Source organism: Nicotiana sylvestris, chromosome 4 (assembly GCF_000393655.2).
Source record: "Nicotiana sylvestris chromosome 4, ASM39365v2, whole genome shotgun sequence".
NCBI lineage: Eukaryota > Viridiplantae > Streptophyta > Magnoliopsida > Solanales > Solanaceae > Nicotiana > Nicotiana sylvestris.
In genome coordinates this window covers 175,479,711-175,497,310 of record NC_091060.1, presented here as the reverse complement: position 1 = coordinate 175,497,310, position 17,600 = coordinate 175,479,711, and the positions used below count along the sequence as shown (strand labels likewise).

The following is a 17,600-nucleotide window of genomic DNA, read 5'->3' as shown; positions in this document are numbered from 1 at the left end:
TTGTGATAAACGGAGGCAGCAAATCATGCGAGAAATATCATTAGTGAGAATACTTATTGTGAAAAAATCCCATTTTGTGATAATCTAGGAAGCCGCGCTTAAGGAAATGAAGTTTTTTCACTTTGGTGATTCAAGCTGCGCTTAAGAAAATCCCATCATCGTCGAAAATAATGTGAGTATTTTATCAGTGAAATAGTTTAAAATAATGGAAGATCCCGAGAGAAAGAGGAGATCGAGGAGAAAAAAAAAAAAAGGGTGTAACTAAATCACTTGATTGAAGGTACAAATAATAAATTTAGAAGTCTTTTAAGGTGGATTGTATATATTTTGTAAACAAAATTTGTTTATACTGGGTAATTAGCTAAACATGAACATTAAGGATAATAAAGTTTAGTGTATAGGAATAAAAATTTCTTTATAATATCTGTCCAAATATAACAACAATAATTGTGTTTCAATCCTAAACAAATTAGAATTGCTTATATGATTAATAAATAAATATAGAACTTTTGTATCCGTTTGAAACTATACATAGATTCCAAAGACGAAAAGGATTGATAAAATATAGATTGATTCCTGAGGGGTGGCCGGTGGGGCCAAATCTCAATTGAAAAGGTCACAACTATGTAGGCGTTTGGACATAAAAATTGTAAAATTTCAGGAAAAAGTGAAAGTAGTATTTGAGAGAAAAATTGTGTTAACACGTAAATACAATTTGGGGCTATTTTTAAATTCTTGTGAGTGATTTGAAGTAAATTTTGAAAACAATTTTTTAGAATTTTTAGAATTTTCGAAAAATTCCGAAATTCTACTTCAAGTGAAATTTGAAATTTTCATGATCAAACATTGATTCCGGAAAAAATAAAAAATTTCCTGGAAAAAAAGTGCAGAAAAAAAAATTGTGGCCAAACGGGCCCTTAAAGTGCTTGCCCAAATGATACTAATGAAGATTTAAGGTTATTTTTGCAATCACTAAAATTAAATAGGAAGCTAATATAATTATAGCTGTAACCAAATCTAAGTAGAGCCTGAAAAAACTGGGGAAAAGAAAGAACAAATGGTTAAATAGATCAACGATTTTGGAATGGTTTTCTCCAAATCTCACATCTGAAATAGATCATACAAGTAGCTGGAAATTGAGAAGCATGTAACAGAGAATCACATCTCAGCAAATGAAATGTTTTACAAAGATTTAGCATAGCAAACTCTGCTATATGATGGTGCCTAGTTGGTAATTTCTCTTCTATAATCAGAAATAACATGTCATTAGTCAATAATACAAGAAATCAAGCTGCTCTCTGTTTTTTAGCACTTTTCAGAGAGGAAACAAAGTCATCATCTGAGTCTTCATCTTCAGAAGAATCATCCTTCTTCCGCTTCTTTGACTGCTGCTTCGATTTAGCTCCAGAATCTGGTGTTTTCTTTGTCTGTGTTGATAGAGGGGTTGACGATGTCTTTTTCGTAACAGTAATAGATTCTGTGTTCTTTTTCACAGTCACAACAGTTTTCATAGACGAACCAAGCTTTTGTTGTTGAGCCTTCTTTTGTTTCTTCTCCAAAACTTTCTTTGCCAAGTCTTTTGGGAGCAAACCAGACTCCATCATCCTGCAAAAACATCATTAAAAATATATCATTACTTAAATCAAACAGCAATGCATGGTTGATGAGTTTGACTTTGATTGTTAATAGTTGCAAGTACACATTTTGAGGAATGAGATTCAACAAAATCATCTTATGGTATCACCAATGGTCAAAAGAAATTGTTGAGGAACTACTCATGGATAGATGTTGCTTGTCTGGTTCTATTTTCTCACAACATTTAGAGACTGGGATCAACAGGAAAAAAAACATTAGTTTAATTTATGTTACCTGGAAAGCTTTTTTTAAGGATCGGGGTGGTTGGGGAGACAGAAAGGAATGGTGACATTTCGTATCAGGACATAGATGAGCAACGGCAAAGCATCATACCACAGTGGACTCGAGAAATTCAGGCGAGAAACTCAAAATGGTAACCGGACAATGGCCTATATAGTGATTTAGCATGTTTTTCAACAAAACATACATAAGTAAACCTTAAAATTTGGGGATGTGTCATAGAAGTAAATAATTGCAACCATATAGAACAGCAAAATCTTGACAGATGCAACAACTAAAGTCACATGACTTCATATCATCGATTTGTGAAATGAAGAAACAAATGCTATCTATCTTCCTTAATATCATTTATGCATGCAGAAGCCATACAACTTGGACATAACAAAATCGTGAACATTAACCAACAAACTTCCAGCGAAAGCATTTCTTAAGTTCGATGCTTCAATTTACAGGATGGACATAATTGTTTGCATTATAACTACTACCAACAACCATGACTACACCATATTGAGCTCATCATCTAGAGTCAACAAGTTGAAACTATCCATTTTCTTACTGTAGATGAAATCCTCATACAAGTTTTTATTCCACATCTTAATTATACTTGGTTTCTTTTTCTTTTCTATGTTCAAATCAGTACTTGAAAGATGAGTTCTGAGTGTCCACACTAAAGGTGAGAATTAGACCCATCAGAAACGAGCTCAGCCTTATAGATAAGTAATGTGGCCAAATTTGTTATTGTATTACACTAGCCAAAATGGCCAAGTGGAAATGCATATTCCTTGTCCAATGGATACTAAGTCAATTAGAAACATCACCAAGCGTCTCCACCAGTAACCCACAACTCATATCAAGCCAATTTCTTTGTTTAAGAAACAAAAAACTAACAATAAAAAGGCGACTCATAAGTGTCATAAGTGTGAGGGCTATTCTTTTGACATAGTTCTGCTTATTTCAAATGTTCTCCTTGGTTGCTTCCAGCCTACTTACACTTTCATACACGTGACCACTCAAGCACACCTCCCCAGTTTCTACCATCCGTTGTATGGTATAGCAAAGATATTAATCATGCATTCATCCAAGCTGCATCCTTATAAACCATTGGGACTCGGGAGGAATATTCAAGCAAATAACAGAATTTTCTTACCCCTACTCTTGTTTTTGCCTGGTAATGAACAGTTCTAACCACTGTTTATCACCCCAATTTAGACAAAGAATAGTTAATCATTGGACGACGACCATATTCCAGATCCTCCTACTCTAAACCATAATCAGTGTATGAATTGAACAAATGAGCTAAATGCTAATGCAGAAGTATCAACCAGGTAAATGCCATATACTTTGTTACAGGCCTTTAGGGCATCATAACATGCAATGTTGGTCTTTTTCACACATTCAGTAACTAAAAGAAGATATAGACAGCTTCGTACCCGATAATACACAATGCAATAAAACTTCAGATGAAAAACTTATCCAAAAAAGTTAGAATGGAAAGTTGTATACCAGATAGCTGCTAGCTCACTGTTGGGCACTTGCTGGTACAAGGATTCATAGAAAATCCTTATCGGGTCTCTCTGAAAAATCCAAAATATAACCATACATCAATTTGAAAACCAGAAAAAAATGTTCTTACCCAATGCACTCACAACTATAAGTTAAAGAAACATACTTCCTCAGGAGGATCTCTTTTCTGACCAGGCAAATCATAAACTTTCTTTTCCCTTTTCTTCACATTACTGTCAGCATTTTTTGTTCCTTTCTTCTTATCCTCCACCTCCTCTTTCTTCACAACTTTCTGCACATTAAAACCATAAAATAAATAGGGCAAAGACCACTTTTAGCCCGCGACCAAAACTATTTACATCCGGTAGCTGCAAAAGTGTACAAAATTTGTTTATTTTTTGTATATAACATACATAAATGCATATATATATAATATATATATATATATATACAAAAAGCAAACATTTTTCGGCTATTATTTTGAGAGCGGCTATACAATGACATTTCCCTAAAAACTCCCTCTGCCTCGTTTTAGGTGGTACTCTTTTCTTTTTAGCTGGTCCAAACAAATGACACATTTCTATATTTAGGAATAATCTAACTGTAATCTCCTCATTTTAACCTTAATGAGATGACTTATAACCACACGAATGTCTACAACTTGTAGTTATTATCAATAAAAACTCACATTAAACCACAAGTTTCGAAAATCTTTCTTTTGTTCTTATACTCTGTGACAAGTCAAACAACATCACATAAATTGATACAGGGGAGTGACAACTTAAACAGAAAAGAGAACAAACACAATAAAAAGTGCATACAGAAACTAACTTTATCAGTTTTACTGGAGCTTTTCTTGGACATGGATGAGGATTCTTCTTCTTTTTTGGGCTTGAGGTTTTTAGGGGTCTTTTTGGAAATGGGTTCTTCAAAGTCATCATCTTTTTCTTCTTTCTTCACCTTAGAACTTTTGGGAGGCTGAGATTTTGAAGCTGCATTGTTGTTAGGTTTCTTTTTGTTGTTTAAGAGAGAACCAATGCTTTCTTCATCATCAAATTCCTCTTTTTTCACTGGCTTTGAGTCTTCAGAAGGCATTTTTAATGATTTTTCAATTGGAAGAATGAATGTTGAGAGTTGGAAAAATTGGTGAAATTGAGGTGGAAGAAGGGGAGGGTTTCTCAACGAAGAAGAAGCTCTTCACCTGGTTAACGGGTTTAGAAGTTCGACCATACTGGGTATTTTATTTGGGCCTGAGACAGTATTCGGGTTCTGAAGTTTCAAGCCCAATAACTACAAGGCCCAATTACAAACCCATCAACAGTAGAAGGATGCAATTAAATTCTAACTTTACTTTTATCAAACTATTTTTCTCAATTTTATTTTATTTGGGATTTTTACCTAGCTATACTGTAATAAAAGCCTATTTACCACATTTATTTAGGTTCCTTATTAATTACTTTATATATCTATATTTACTAGTTATATACAAAACTATTAAAAAAAAATTCAAGATCCCTTAAATCTAGCCTATTAGTAGTTACATGACACTCAACCTCCATTTCTAATAATCTCCCCTATATTTAAGATTTTTTTCCTTTCCAAAAGATTACAAAAATATCTTCTCTCTTTCTTAACAATTACCCAAAATTGTTCTTACGCACAACAAGAAATTTTGCTTACCCATTGTTATCCAAAATCTTACTTACCAAAAAACTCGCTTACCCACCGTTATCCCCCCAAAATTGCATATTCTTTTCTTCTTCCAGGGCTTTTGAAATTTAATTCCTCTCATTCTTATTAATCACACAAAATCTCTATTTTCTTTTTGATACAATGCAGACGAAATCCGAAATGCTGCTCTAGAATCAAGTTGTGGGTAAATTTTTAATCTTATTTTCTTTCTTCTAAAATCTTTATTGTATTTGACTTGTATATGATACGTCAATACCCAAAATAATACTCGATACAATATTAATACAGTTAGAATAGGATTATATTAAATTTTTAGTGTAGAAATGTGATTAAAACTTGAAGAAGATGAAGATCATAATTGTATCACAAATTTTCAGAAATGTATTACGATTGTATTATAATTGTATATGTATCACAATTGTTGCAGGAATTGTATTATAAATGTATGATACTTGTATATTCGTTGTATATTGTTACGTGCAGTTGTGAGTTCATAATAAATTTTACAGTTTGTATCATAAATATGATAATTGTATATTAATTTATTAGTATTATATCAGGTATTATTTTGGGTATTAAAGTACCGGATAGAAGTTAGATAAAATCGTGATACAAGTATGATATATGTTTTAGGTATTGATGTATCCGATACAATTCAAATACAATTATGAATACAATTATCATATAATTTTTGAATATTTTTTAATAATATAAAGCTGTCGGAAATGGTGGGAAGAGAGAAGATGGAGATTATGGGCGTAGGTTAAGGGATTTTGATGTAAAAAAAAAAAAGAGAGAAGAGGAGAGGAAAAAAAGGAAAGGATGTAATTGAACCCCTTAATTGAAGGCACTAATTATAGGGCGAACACATTTTAATAAGCAATATATAATTTTTTTTAAAAAAACTAGATACTTATTAAAAACTGCAAAACATCTAGAATATAGGTAAATAAGTTTCTAATATAGCATAGTTAGATAAAAATACCATTTTATTTGGTATCACAGAAAGTTACAAAATAATTTTTAATAATCAAAACTTTCAATTTTTTAAAATAATTTTTAAGTCTTTTTATTTTTTTTAAATTGATTGATAAGAGACAAAATTATAGAATAATGCACTCCATAAGTTGACATTGCACTATTTTAGCTCAGTTACAAGTTTACAAATATGTAGCCAAATATCAATAAGATCCCTTCTTTTCCCATTTCCTCTAATTATAACAACATCATTTATTCCTATCTATCCCTATTGTAGCTCGCTCCTCATTTTTCACCCATAAATATTTAATTTAATTAATAAAAAAGAATCATATGCAATCAAAACTGAAAACAAAAATCAGTTCCCCATTCAGTCAACACTCATTTGTGCCTTCTTCCATACCCAATCATTCGTGCCTTCTTCCATAACCAGTACTTTATGAGTTGTTGTTTTTTTTTACTTTGTATATCTTCAAGTTTATGCATACCTATCACAACTACAAAACGTAAAAACATACGCGAGAAACCTAAAATCTCATCTCCTTAATGTTAATCTTGTTAAATTTTGTTTATGCTTTTGTGAGAAATTTAGAGTGGGTATTGTTTGAACTTATTAGATATGGTCTAAGTAGGTTGTATACAAAGTTTGAAGTTATTTGCTGGAGATTTGGACTAGTTTTATACAAGAATTGCAAGTGAAAATCGTACAAAAATTTCGTTAGAGATGCTTATACACTTTTATACAATGTTATACACTTTTATACAAAGAGGTACATTATGTATATAATTGTATAAAACTGTATAAAGATATATAATCACAGAGTAAAAATATTCTTGATACACTATGTATATAGGTGTATAAGAAGAATGAGAAGAAGAAGAGAACGAAAAGAAGAAAAAGAAGAAAATGAAAGCAATTCACCAAATACTTATAAATAATATGTCAACCTTGTATAATTAGTGTATAAGTGGTGTTTATGCACTATTATACACTATTTATACAATATTATACATTATTATACAAATGGATCCTATCAATGGAGCTTCACGTGTTCTTCTTCCTTGGGCATCCTGTGAAATTTAACTCAAATATAGCCTAAATCTACTCCAAATCATTTGAAATTTAAGTTTTGAACTCATCTTGATGATTCCAATCAATTGGGACAACACCCATTCCAAACAACTAACAAATCGGAAAACTCAATTTCGAAATCGAATCTTCGAACCACCTGTAATGGTGACTTTTATTTTTCAAATCCTTAGTTATCCATTGGAATCCGGAAAAGAATTGAAAGAGAATAACAATAGTAGAGAAATTTTGTAGTGCAAAGGCTGACATGGAAAGAAAAAGAAAAACGAAGACAAAAGGGGAACGAAGAAAAAAGGGGTGGGCTACATGATGATTTCATATAACTGTGCAGGGGGAGCTACCGGAATCCTACATCCATAGTCCCAAAATAAACAGACAAGGGGGAGCTACCGGAATCCCACATCCGTAGTCCCAAAATAATTACACAGAAGCATCCGTAGTCCCACCACATTTGCCTTGCCCGGGTGATACAAAATAGTGATGTCATAGTCCTTCAGCAACTCTAGCCACCTCTTCTGGGTCAAATTTAGATCCTTTTGCTTGAACAAGTGTTGCAAGCTCCAATGGTCAGTATAAATCTTACATGGAACCCCATATAAATAATGGCATTAAATCTTTAGGGCGTGAACAATGGCAGCTAACTCAAGATCGTAAACAAGGTAGTTCTTCTCATGTAATTCAGGTTATGTACTGTAAGCACGTGATTTTTGCCAAAATGAGAATTACTCCCAAAAATTCAAAAATAAAATGATTTTTCTTTGGTGTGCAATTTTGTGATATTTTGAATAATTATTTGTAGTTGTCTGTGCGTGTTTATTTGCTAAATTAATAAAAAATACAAAAATATGTCGCATTTTGCATGTAGGATTTAATTCTATAATTGATAATAATTAAATTTGTTTTACAAAAATAAAAAAATTACAAAAATAGGCATCGTTTGCATTTTTAGCATTTAATGTCCAAATATACAATTTTATGCTTAATTAATACTTAATTGTGCGTTAATTGTTATTGGGAGTTAATTTGCGCTTTTATAACTTAATTTAGTTCTTAATAATAGTTTAAGTATTTTTATAATTTAGTTTTAGATAAATAAAAGAAGAAAAAAGAGCGAAAATATAAAGAAAGTCGGAATTGGGCCTTTTCTTCAATTTCAAGCCACAGGCCCAAAAAATGGTCCAATCTTCCCTACGACCCAGTCCATTTCGAACTGGGTCAACCCGGTCCATAACCCAACACCCTATTATCTTGCATTTCAAAAAAAAAAAAAACAAAGAAAAACAAAAATAAAAAAAAAATTTAGAAAACCCTAAGAAATGCCTAACTCACCCGCCCCCCCTCCTTTCTATCTTTCTTCTTCTTCTTATTCCTTAAGCAAAGCTCCATCAATGGCTACTTCACCATCTCCACTACAACCACCCCTTCACCACATAACCATGGCTGCCTTCAAGCTTCACCATTGTCGTTTTTGTTTTTGCGCCATGGCTGCCCGCGTTTGCTTTCATCTTCTTCGTCGAGCTCAAGCTTGAGTTCGACATCCATGGACGACCACTGTTTCTCTAGCAGCCATGGCTGCGTTCCTCGTCATCGAACCCCAGCCAGCGCGACCATAGTCACGAGCTCCGACCACAGTCGCGAGCACCAACGGCGAACAAACAACCTGCCTGCGCCACGCCGCTACTATCGCGGCTTCTTCTTCAACTCCTTTTGCTCGCCGCAGCTGCTTCCTCATCGAGCCACTGCTGCCCGTTTCCACCACTGCTGCTGCGTTCCGGCTTGTTATTGTTTCTCGCCGCGTCCAGTTCCCCAACGTTGCTGTTTCACGGCAGCTTTCTCCATTTGAATCAACGTGAGCAGCTCCGCGTCCAGCTTCTTCAGGAACAAACATTGAATCAATGGTTGTCGTAGCTGCTGCTCCATTTGTTGTTGCTGCGTTGTTCTTCTTCGTCTCCGTCGCGGCCAAGATCACGCAGCAACTGCTGCTGCTCACGTTTCCGCCATGGACGAGCAAGCTTTGATGCTGCCATGGCCATCTGCGGACTACTGCTCCTTCCTCTCCATCTTCTTCGTTTATTCGTCGTTGTTTCGAATCGGTTAGTTGGTTTATGTTTTCAAAATTCGCCCATATTTTTTGTTGTTCGTTGTTTTTCGGATTCAAAATCGATAAATGATTCAATGTTTGTTTTGTTTGTCCGTAGTTGAAATAATTTTAGTTTATTCATATGTTTCGTTAAATTAATTTTCAGATTTAAAAATAGAAGTTTAATTAGTTGCTTTCATGTTTATTTCATGTTTGTATTATTGTTTAAGTAAGTATTTGTTAGTTTGATGTTTGTTAGATTCAAATTAAAATTTAATCAACTATTTCTTCAATTTGTTTCATGCGTTTATGTATTGTTAGAAATTGTTAATATTGTTAAGTTCAAGTTTAAGTTCATAATTGTTTCTTCGTCAATCTTGTTATTTGTTTAAAGAATTTAGTTGTATTAAAGGAATATATTGTTTTAATCGTTTAATCCGTCATGTTTGTTGTTTAAAATAGTTCATCCATGTTCATACTTTGTTTGATTGTTCTTGAATCCGAATTTTGTATAGTTTGATTTCTTGTTTACCATTTATGATTATTGTTTGAATTGTTCTCATAATCTTGTTTAAAGTTTAATATAAGAATTGTTTGTTGTAATGTTGTTAGAGTTGATTTTAAGTTCAATATGATTGAATTTAGAAATCTTCATACTTTGTTTGTTGTTGGTGTTGAATCCGAAAATGGGATTGTTTGTTGCTAAAATATTGTTCAATCAAATTTTAATTGTTCTTTGTTGTTCAATTTGTGTTCATGTGATTTGTTGTTGAAATGTTGTTAAAATCATGTTCATGTGATATTATTGTTATGATGTTCATTCGTGTTCATATTGTTGTTTGAACATTGTTGGAAATTGATCATATTGTCTATATTTTGGTTAAGTTTGATTAATTGATGTGTTATAGCTGATGGGTAGTTTGGTAAATTTGTAATACGTTCAGGGGTAGTTTGATAATTTCAGTAAGGTCGGAAGGGGTAGTTTAGGAATTGTACATTTTGTAATTGTTTATTTGAAGCATGGGGGACAAAATGAAATGGGGTGGTTTGTGATATTATTATTTAATATAAAGGGGGGACAAGATTTAATTTAAAGGGGAATCTTGCATTATTTTAAAAGAAGCATGGGGGACAAAATGAAATGGGGTGGTGTGATATGTTTATTTAATGTAATGGGGATGAGTGGGAAGATAATGGGTTTGGTAGAGAAAGGGATTGATTTTAATTGATTAAAGGGTGGGGATTATATATAGAGGTCTGAAAAATGATAGAAGGGGGAAGAAATACAGACAGAAAAAAAAAGAGATTGAAAAAAAAGCTGAACATTTATTCCGAAAAAAAAACATTGAAACTCTCAAGAAAAGAAAAACATACAAAGAAAAAAAAGTTGAAAATTAGAAGAGAAAGTAGTACACACCTGATAAATATTCTGGTATACAGGTGTAGAAATTAAGGGTTGAAGATTAACTAGCCTTTCAAAAATCTGAAAATTTCCCTTGGTTTCTGTCCATTATTTTCGGCATTCCTGGATTTTATTTTGAATTTTTCAAAGCTGTCACTGGGATTTTCGTTGACTGGTTATTGCTGGTTATTGTTGCTGTTGCTGTGTTACGTATTACGTTGCTGACTTTCTTCTTCTTATATTGACAATATCAGGTACACAACTGTAATTTTGGCATTTTGTAAGCTGAAATGAAGAATGGAGTGTTAAATTTTTAATTTAGTTTAATTTAATTTTTGTATTGTATTTAGGTTATTCATGTATTATTATTCTGTAAATCACTGTCATCGGCATAACTAGGCATATTATAGCGACATATTAAATAACGCCTTTACCAGATTATTAGGAAATATATTTAAGCCTGATTATTAATTAAAATTGTTTAAATAAAAAAAAATAGAAGAAATAACGTAAAAATGGCGTTATTGAATCAGTTTGGCAAAAATTAACTAAGTTCCTTATTCATAAGGTTTTTCGTCAACGATAAGTTAATCCGAATCATGTAGTCAATTTCAGTTATAACATGAATTAGTCTGCGAACAAGTATTAGGACATGATGAATTAAAACAAAGTTAGTTAATGTTAAATTGTTTAAATTTTTAGAAATATGATTTAGTACTCAAGTTTTTATTTTTATTTCTTTCAATTTTCAGTATTTGTAAATAATTAGTTTCAATAAGCTTAAGTCTTACTAACAATTTGAATTTTAATCCAACTATGGGATAATTAGTTTTTTTTTTATTTTTATTTTTTTTACTTTTCGATAATTCCATGTTGTATTTATGATTATAATTTTATTACTTTCTGTTAATATTTGTTTTTCTCTTCTATTTAATATGTCATTTTCAAGAATGTAGATATTGATTTTATATTTATAAAAAAACTTAGTAATAATAAAAAGGTAGTCATTAAAGGATATTCTTAAAGGATTTCGCTAAAAATAAATAGATAGTCTTACTAACAATTTGAATTTTAATCCAACTATGGGATAATTAGTTTTTTTTTATTTTTTTACTTTTCGATAATTCCATGTTGTATTTATGATTATAATTTTATTACTTTCTGTTAATATTTGTTTTTCTCTTCTATTTAATATGTCATTTTCAAGAATGTAGATATTGATTTTATATTTATAAAAAACTTAGTAATAATAAAAAGGTAGTCATTAAAGGATATTCTTAAAGGATTTCGCTAAAAATAAATAGATGTAAATAATACAAATTTACAGGATTCTCCAATCTCATTTATTCATTTATTATTTAAAAAAAATTACTTAGAATTTGGGATGGATTGTTTAGTGAATTTCACTTCCTTCCCCAAAGATAATGACGCGCTAGACTCTTTAGGCGCGATTTAATTAATTTTACCTTCTTAAACTCGGATGCGCATTTCATGCGACCCAAATCTAAATCCTAAAACATCAAATAAAATATGTTTCGTATTGTGGGTGCATTTCATGTGACACAATCCAAAGATATGTTTTAAGCGATGTTCACATTCCTAAAAAATAATAATTATAATAATAAAGCGGTAAAAGATAAAATTTGCACATGGTTCATAATTGTATTAAAAATCAGATAAATAAGCCGAATATAACAGTTGAGCGACCGTGCTAGAACCACGGAACTCGGGAATGCCTAACACCTTCTCCCGGGTTAACAGAATTCCTTATCCGGATTTCTGGTACGCAGACTGTAATATAGAGTCATTCTTTTCCTCGATTCGGGATTAAAATTGGTGACTTGGGACACCCTAAATCTCCCAAGTGGCGACTCTGAAATAATTAAACCAATCCCGTTTCGACTGTCCTTTAATTGGAAAAAACTCCCTACGCACCTCGCGGTGCCGGAAAAAGGAGGTGTGACAGCTCTGGCGACTCTGCTGGGGACTTAACCCAGAATCTCTGGTTCAGGGTTAGAAATTCGAGCTCATATAAATTGTTATATTTGGTTTTATCTGATTTTTACATGTTTGAGCCTAATGTGCTAAATGCTGCTTTTACCGCTTTGATATTACATGAACTGTGTATAAACTGTGCCGAAACCCATCTCCTCTCTGAGTCTTCTAAATCATGAAGAAGGGTGTACTTCGTACGACTTCTTTTCTGTATAGTGTAAAATCCCAATTTAGAACGAGGTTCGGACAAGTTGCTAAGCCGGTGAAGCTTCTGTATTCCCGGTACGCTACCCCCCTCGGCTCGAGCTGTCCGCTCGGGTAAGCCAGGTCTAGAACAAACACCCAGGTTCTGAACCTAGTATAACAAAGCCACATGCCGGATCCCTAGTAGGAACGTTTGTTTGCATCACGTGCATCTGACTTTGGAGGCTCAACACAGGGGTTGGGTCTGTCTAGGACAGGTGCGCCAAAAATGAAAATGACCATTCTGATGCATCTTATTTGTTTTATATGCATTTATTTGCTCGGTCTTGCATGTTGACCGGCTTCTGAGTCTCGGGAGTGTAAAAAATAAAATAAAATAAAAATAGCAAGTGGAAAGTTATTTGATTAATTTAGAAAAAATCAGTGTCCAAGTACTGTCGAAATGCTGCCGAATTTTTTTTTTAAAAAAAACATATATATTTTTACTTTTAGAATTGTTGGTTTGCCTAGAAAGCAGAAAGTGTGTAGGAATAAGTCTTTTATTTTAATTTACTTTCTTTAAAAAAAAATGAAAAATGAAAATAGTTTTTTTTGATATAAAAGAAAAAGGAAAAATTTGTTTGTTTTCAAAAAAAATTAGTTAGTTTATAGCCTGAACTACGCGGGTATGATTCTCACCGGATGTGAAATCAGAGGCAAACCTCTTTGGTTTCGGCTCACCATATTAAAAATAAAATCCAAAAATATTTAACATTACTCACTTCTATAGAAAGTTTTTCTTTTAGACCTCAAATTTTTTTTAAAAAAAAATATATATTTCCTTTTAATCTCAAAATCCCAATTATTTGTTTAAAAGATATTCAAAATAAAATTCAAAAATATTTTTCTGTAGTATTTCTTTCATAAATTCAGAATATTGGTTCAAAAATATTTCCTTTCTCCTTAAAAGTTTTTTTTTCAAGAAAAAAAAATTAAAATCCAAAAAATATTTCTTTAGAATATAGATAGTTTTTAAGTCAAATAAAAGTTTTTCCTTCTTTAATCACTATAATAAATGTGCAGGATGAGCACAAGTCAAAATGAACCATTCTCAGTGTGTAGCGAGGTCCCTTCGCAACTCCACATGTGGTGGAATGATATGGGAAAGGATAGTATAAAGATAGTGGAAAGAGTTTTGGGAGGTTTTGTCGATCTGTTGAATATCAAGCCAAGGACAGATATCATCGAGGCTCTAATACCGTTCTGGGACCCAACACGCAACGTGTTTCGTTTTGCTGACTTTGAACTTTCACCTACACTAGAGGAAGTCGCCGGATATGCGGGGTTGAATGGGAAACTAAGAGGGCAGTATTTACTTTCACCAAGACCAGTATCTCCGCACGCGTTCTTGGATTTGCTAAGCATTAGTCGGAAGGTACAGAATGATGATTTGTCGAAGGGATGTTGTACTCTCCAATTCTTGTATCAACGGTACGGAATTCCTCAGGGTTTGGAAGAACCAAACCTCGGATTAATTCACACTGGGAACAGAATCAAGTGGGAAGCAAGACGTACTTTGGCATTTATCACAGCATTTCTGGGAGTTGTGGTCTGTCCCCGCAAAGATAAAAAAATAGAGATAGGCCTTGTAGGGATGGCCGATGTTGCAATCAAAAGAACCGACAGTACTGTGGTTCCTTTGATTTTGTCCGAAATCTACCGAGCTTTAACTATATGCCGAGAAGGAGGCAAGTTCTTTCAGGGATGCAATCTGTTACTCCAGCTGTGGATGCAAGAACACCTCCATCACCGAGTGGGATACATGAACCACGGGTTGACTGAGAGAAACTGCATTAGCGGCTTTGAGAAACGAATGACAGGCGTCATATTTCCCGAAGGCGTCGAAGCATGGCTTGCACAATTGAGGTCAACAACAGCCGACCAAGTTGAATGGGCATTTGGGTGGTTGAATGATACTGAGGTAATATACATGGCGGCCGAGGAATGTCATGTTCTTTTGATGGGACTTCGTAGCATCCAACCATATGCTCCTCATCGGGTACTGCGCCAACTAGGAAGATTTCAGGTAATTCCCACTGATGAGGATCTAAGCAAGCACGCCATTGAGTTGAGTCCAGGAGTCGTGTTCCCCGAAGGAAAAATTAGAAAGCTGTGGCACGAATGTAGATTCCTTGAACCCAAGACTATGGTTCGAGAGCTGGCTAAGGGTGAGGTAGACCCAAAATACGATGTTTGGTTCGGGAAAAGGTTCCAGATTCGTCAGAGGCCTGCCAAAAGAGCTCACGTCCAACAATTTACGGATGATTCGCAGGAACAGTGGGGCTGGTTAGTGAGAGAGGAAGGCTACCGGGTTGAAATCGGGAAGCTGAAGCGACAAATTGAAAGGCTTATGTTTGAAAACAACGTTCAAGTAGCCTCAGAGCAGGGTGAGAAGAACAAATTAGCCAAAGAAAACCAGGCACTGAAAGCCCGAATTCGCCAAGTCAGTAAGAGTGATAGCGACCGACAGAAACGTCGCTCTGATGAAAGGTTGATAGCGGAATTGAGAAATCAAGTCAGCCAAAGCCGAGAAGACTTGGAGAGATCCCAGGCTTGTATAACAAGAATGCGGGTCAGGTGGGCTACAGTTACAACATCACGGAGAGAGCACCTATGGCAAGTAAAAAGGGACTACGAAATGAGTGTTGCGACATTGAGAGAGATAAACTCCATTCTCAATAATCGGGTCCTCAAACAAGCCCAGGATGCTAGAACATATAGAGAACACTGCCATGAGTCGATAGCCCGGATGGAAGAACAAATGGAGAGGTTCCAAGAGCAGCTCATTGACAATACTCGAATATTGGGACTAAAGAATCAACGGATAGAACAGCTGTGCATAGAGAGGGATAGAATCAGGGGTAGGATCAATGATATAGGGCGCTATATCACCACAAAGTGCCTAACATGTGAAGAGATGCCTCGTGATGTCCTATTTGCCTCAATCATGGGTTATGTCCATCAGATCATGGAGGAACTAAAAAGCTTGCAAAGAAGCCTGGCCCCCAAGCCCGCGGAAAGGCTGAATGATGCCTCGCGGGCACCAAAATTCAAAGCTTTAATGTATCCCTAGTTCAATCTTGCACTTGTTTGTTTTTCGAGTCTGTTGTCTACCCATATGTTTTTTTTCTTCTTCAAACATTCTCAAAAAATATATATATATATATATATATATATATATATATATATATAAAGTCTGTATTTTTTGTTTTTTTTTGTGATGGCTTGTAATAGCATTATTTTGAGTAATAAAAAAAATATTTGGTCTTATGGCACGAACTACGCTTGGTCTGATTCGTGCGGGGTCACGATACGTAGGCAATCTCTATAGGATTCGACCGTAATTAAGAGGAAGAATATATATTTGTCAGAGCAAAAATAAGCCGGGATGATGCATGCGGTCAGAGCAAAAGCATGTTAGAAATGATTAACTGCCTAGGAGCATTGCATCCCCCTAACGTGCAATTACAATATCTGTTAAGACTCTAACACTGACAAGTTTGTTGTTTTTCCAATCAATATCAGTTAGTTGTTAGAGCGTACTGGCACCGTACCATTATCAGACAAGATCAAAAGGTCCTATACCAGAAAGCATGACTGGGTCAGACAACAGCGTTGAGTCAGAAAAAACGGCCAATCAGATGCTGAAGGAAGCCCTGGAGAAAATGGAAAAAATGAGGCTAGAAATGAATGAAATGCAGATAGCCTTAGCTAGAGCCCAGAAGGGGCAAGAACTACCCGTTACTCCTACCCTCCAACCAACACACACGCCGGAATACCCCTCTCCCGGTCCTTCAACAAGTTTCCCAAGCCATCACTATTATCAGGGAAGAGAGGCTTATGATTCCCAAGCTCCACCACCCACTCAAAACCCTCCTCCACCAAATGTTCCCGTCTTTGTGGCACCTCCCCCAGCCCCATTGCACAGATCATCTAGTGAGCCACTGTTTCAGGCTCACGATACACAATACTACCCCCCTGAACTCACATTCAAAGCACCCGAGCCACATACCTATAATCCCCACTTTGAGGTCCCGGCGGAGATTGAAAAGCCGGCTAAGAGCCCAGAGCAGGACGAGGTGATGCGGAAATTTAAAAGCCTGGAGCAATCCTTCAGGAACATACACGGGTTAGGTAACCAGGTCAGCGTGGCTTACAAGGATCTATGCCCTTTCCCTGACGTTCAATTACCAGCAGGGTTCAAAATGCCCAAGTTCGATTTATACGAAGGGCATGGTGATCCTATGGCACATCTACGAGGTTTTTGTAGCAAAATGAGGGGAGCAGGGGGCAAAGATGAGCTATTAATAGCTTACTTTGGCCAGAGTTTGAGCGGGTCGGCGTTAGAGTGGTATACAAGACAAGATCCGAGCAGGTGGTACACCTGGGATGACTTGGCACAGGCTTTCGCAGGACATTTCCAATACAACCTTGAGATAGTCCCAGACCGTCTCACATTGCTAAAGCTCGAGAAGAAACCCGGAGAGAGCTTCCGGGAATTTGGGTTCCGATGGAGAGAACAGGCAGCCAGAGTTGATCCCCCAATGAGAGAAGGAGAAATGGTGGATTACTTCTTACAAACTCTCGAGCCAACTTACTTTGGTCACTTGGTGACGTCAGTTGGCAAATCATTTAATGAAGTTGTGAAAATGGGAGGTATGATAGAAGAGGGACTTAAGTCCAATAAGATCCTGAGTTATTCGGCAATTAAGGCAACAACTCAGGCCATTCAGAGCGGCACG

At 34.9% G+C, this 17,600-nt stretch overlaps 1 protein-coding gene across 1 annotated transcript; it reads right to left on the bottom strand.

The window, feature by feature from the left end:
* Positions 1 to 1,042: 1,042 nt before the first annotated feature.
* LOC104210560 (uncharacterized) lies at positions 1,043 to 4,588 on the bottom strand. Its single transcript, XM_009759487.2, has 4 exons — positions 4,210 to 4,588; positions 3,545 to 3,670; positions 3,379 to 3,449; positions 1,043 to 1,605 (listed from the first exon to the last, which is right to left on the bottom strand). Exons 1-4 carry the CDS (start codon positions 4,471 to 4,473, stop codon positions 1,287 to 1,289), a joined length of 780 nt encoding a protein of 259 aa, XP_009757789.1. The 5' UTR covers positions 4,474 to 4,588; the 3' UTR covers positions 1,043 to 1,286.
* Positions 4,589 to 17,600: the final 13,012 nt, after the last annotated feature.